The sequence below is a fragment of the Morone saxatilis genome, unplaced genomic scaffold, assembly GCF_004916995.1.
Source record: "Morone saxatilis isolate NCDOM2014 unplaced genomic scaffold, NCSU_SB_2.0 Contig14, whole genome shotgun sequence".
NCBI classification, from domain to species: Eukaryota; Metazoa; Chordata; class Actinopteri; family Moronidae; genus Morone; species Morone saxatilis.
Window position 1 is genome coordinate 16,905,286 of NW_023339696.1, and position 2,700 is coordinate 16,907,985.

General features: G+C 42.2%; 1 protein-coding gene across 1 annotated transcript in view; it reads left to right on the top strand.

Annotated features, from left to right (window-relative positions):
* Positions 1-2,269, top strand: part of stk17al (serine/threonine kinase 17a like) — a 12,077-nt gene extending 9,808 nt beyond the window's left edge. Inside the window, exon 7 of the mRNA XM_035655418.1 lies at positions 477-2,269. Within this exon, the coding sequence (XP_035511311.1) occupies positions 477-768 (292 nt within the window). The 3' untranslated portion in view covers positions 769-2,269. The remainder of the gene's footprint in view (positions 1-476) is intronic.
* Positions 2,270-2,700: the final 431 nt, after the last annotated feature.

The following is a 2,700-nucleotide window of genomic DNA, read 5'->3' on the forward strand; positions in this document are numbered from 1 at the left end:
TTTTTAGGCCAGTATTGTTGGTTTTGACAGTACATCAAACACTGATGCATCAATTTCACCATGTCAAAAAAAACTAATATTCAATTCAATAGTTAAAACTCAGTTCTGATTGAGAACTCCAACACTGAGCCCATAATTTGTCACCACAATTTGTTGAGGAAAAGTAGCAGCAACTACTCACATCCAGAGCCATAATCTCCAGTCAGTATTGTTTAATTGCAGCAGATTACTGGTGGCGTTGGAAAAAAGTGGAAGATTCCTCAGTGTTTGAGTAATCGGTGAGAGACGCAGGGGAAAAATCTTGAGAAGTGCTTTTATTTTTTTGTGGTTTTCCAAACCAAATGTTGAAAAGTAATATGGCCAACGTCTGCGAGAGAGTGGATTGAGTGCATCGGTAGATCCAGGCAATCCATCGGTTATGTAAACTCTAAGGGAATTTCCACTCATCCACAGTGTTATTGTGTTTGTGTGTACAGGAAGAGAGCCACAGCAGACGAAAGCCTCAACCACCCCTGGCTGAACTCGCTCCCCCATCCCCATCCTCACCCGCACCTCCACGCTAGGTCGGCCTCCTCTTTGGACGAGCCGGAGACGAGCCAGTCGGAGTCGGAGCCCGAGAGCCCAGCTCCCTCCCCTGAGCTTGACTTGATCGGGTCGTACCTCATGTGCCCGGGCCAGGGGGAGCTGAAGACGGGCCGTGCCGCCTTCTCCTTCAGCGAGTCCCCCTTTCCCACTCGACCTGAGATACAGCAGGAGCTGATGTGCTGAATGACATTTCACAGGTGGAGAGAGACTGAAGGAATTCAAACTCCACTGAGCAGACGCTGAAAGCCAGTGAGCCTGCAGCTTCTTGGTCATTTGACTCAGGGCCATGCTATACAGATGCTGTATGCCTGCTGCTGGCTGCTTATACTGCTGTGATGTCTGTGAGCTGGGCTGTGTGTTATTTGATACCTCTGCATTTGTGTGACACATACACGCCACTCCGTGCTGATTTATGATTTCACGGAAGGAATGTGAGAGGAATGAAGACGCAGGAGAAAGAAGTGGGAGAAGACGCACACGAGGACTTTGTCGCAGGACTGCACGGCTGCCTTAAAAGTGACAGAACTGAACCGGGCTCCGCTTAACACTGTGGCTAGTTCACCCCTGCACGCACACTGGCTTCTCTTTTTACCCAATTAGCCTTTTAAACTGGGTTTCAGAGGAGAGGCAGCCTCTCGCTTCCTTGGGAAATGACTTCACTCACTGTGTGCTCTCATCAAAACAAGTTATGCTTCAGCTGACCCAGACATACCTTCTGTGGTGGGTTTTGTTGAAGGAAGTAAAGGGTTTTGACAGATGGTTTTGCTTAACAAGAATTAAAGCAAAAGGACAGCACCTATGCTGAAGCCAGACGTTAACTGTTCCACTGGTTTATATGTTTATTTATGTGTTTGTTATACCACTTCACCCCTTAAATATTCAAAGCCACATCAATGCCTGAGTTTAAGATGGAAATAGTAGCATTGGTTTTTTTTTTTAAGGACAATCTTAAGCACTTTTTTATTTTGTTCATTGGACTTCCATGTAATAGTCAGAAACCAAAGGCTCATCAAGCACAGTCAGCTCTCACACAATGTACTGTACATGTTAACCATTTTCCACCACCCACTGTTTTGGTCACATTACCTTTTTTTCACCAAGTGCCACATTTTCAACCTCACTTCTGTGTTAATATTACAGTTTTACTGTACTGTTTGTTTTGTTGGCTATTGCACAAGTTGCACAAGTTTTTTTTTTTGTACTTAACTGCGAGTTTGCCACTAGGTTTCGTGCTCTTCACATATTGTGGAAACATCAGTCTTGGAAAGAGGGAATGGCAGGGGTTGAAAGCAACAATTCGGTTTTGCTTTAGAATTGTAGTAGATGAATAATGTCATGGTCAACTGAAGGGCCCAGATTTGTATAAATATGTTTGCCTTCAGATGCTTGGGAGCAGAGAAACTGGGATTTCTTAAAGTACTGAAATGTATATTGTGAGTTAGTATTAAGATTAATCTGAAAAGATAATTGATGTGTTTTTTTTTTTACCAGTGTATGAATGTTAACATCATTATATCATGTCTTATTTTGTACGTTAACTTTTACTTATTACTGTTGTTTTCTGCTCATCAATATCAGGCAGGTTTGCACTTGTCCTTGTGGACGTTATGTTAAAATTAATAAATGTTGATGGCATGCATTGCAAAATGTAACGAAGAAAAATACATGAGCATTTTGTATAACTCGTCCGTGTGTGTGTGTGGTTGTTTCTTTTTAGTAACAATAGCATTGAAATTTAACATTCAGCTGCCCCACTTTATTTTCAAGTTAACTTATCACTTTCTAATTTTCCTCCAAAGTACAAGAGTGAAAAAATGATTGTAGATTAGTTTCAACCAAATTCAGACTTAAATATCTGCCGAACTACTGACATTCCCATCAGGCCCTGCTGTACTTCATTTAGTGCTAATAAGCAAATGTTAGCATGCTAACACGCTAAACTATAACATAAATACAGTGACATGTAGTGGTGAGATTGCAGATTGCAACCAACTAAATACCACTTGCCTCACCATTCTCTTCCAATCGTGTAGGAGAAACTACTGTGGCCGCGAAACATACGAAAAGCTCTGTCTAGAGCTAGCATTTGGTTTGTCCACTCAGGGCTACAGTAGA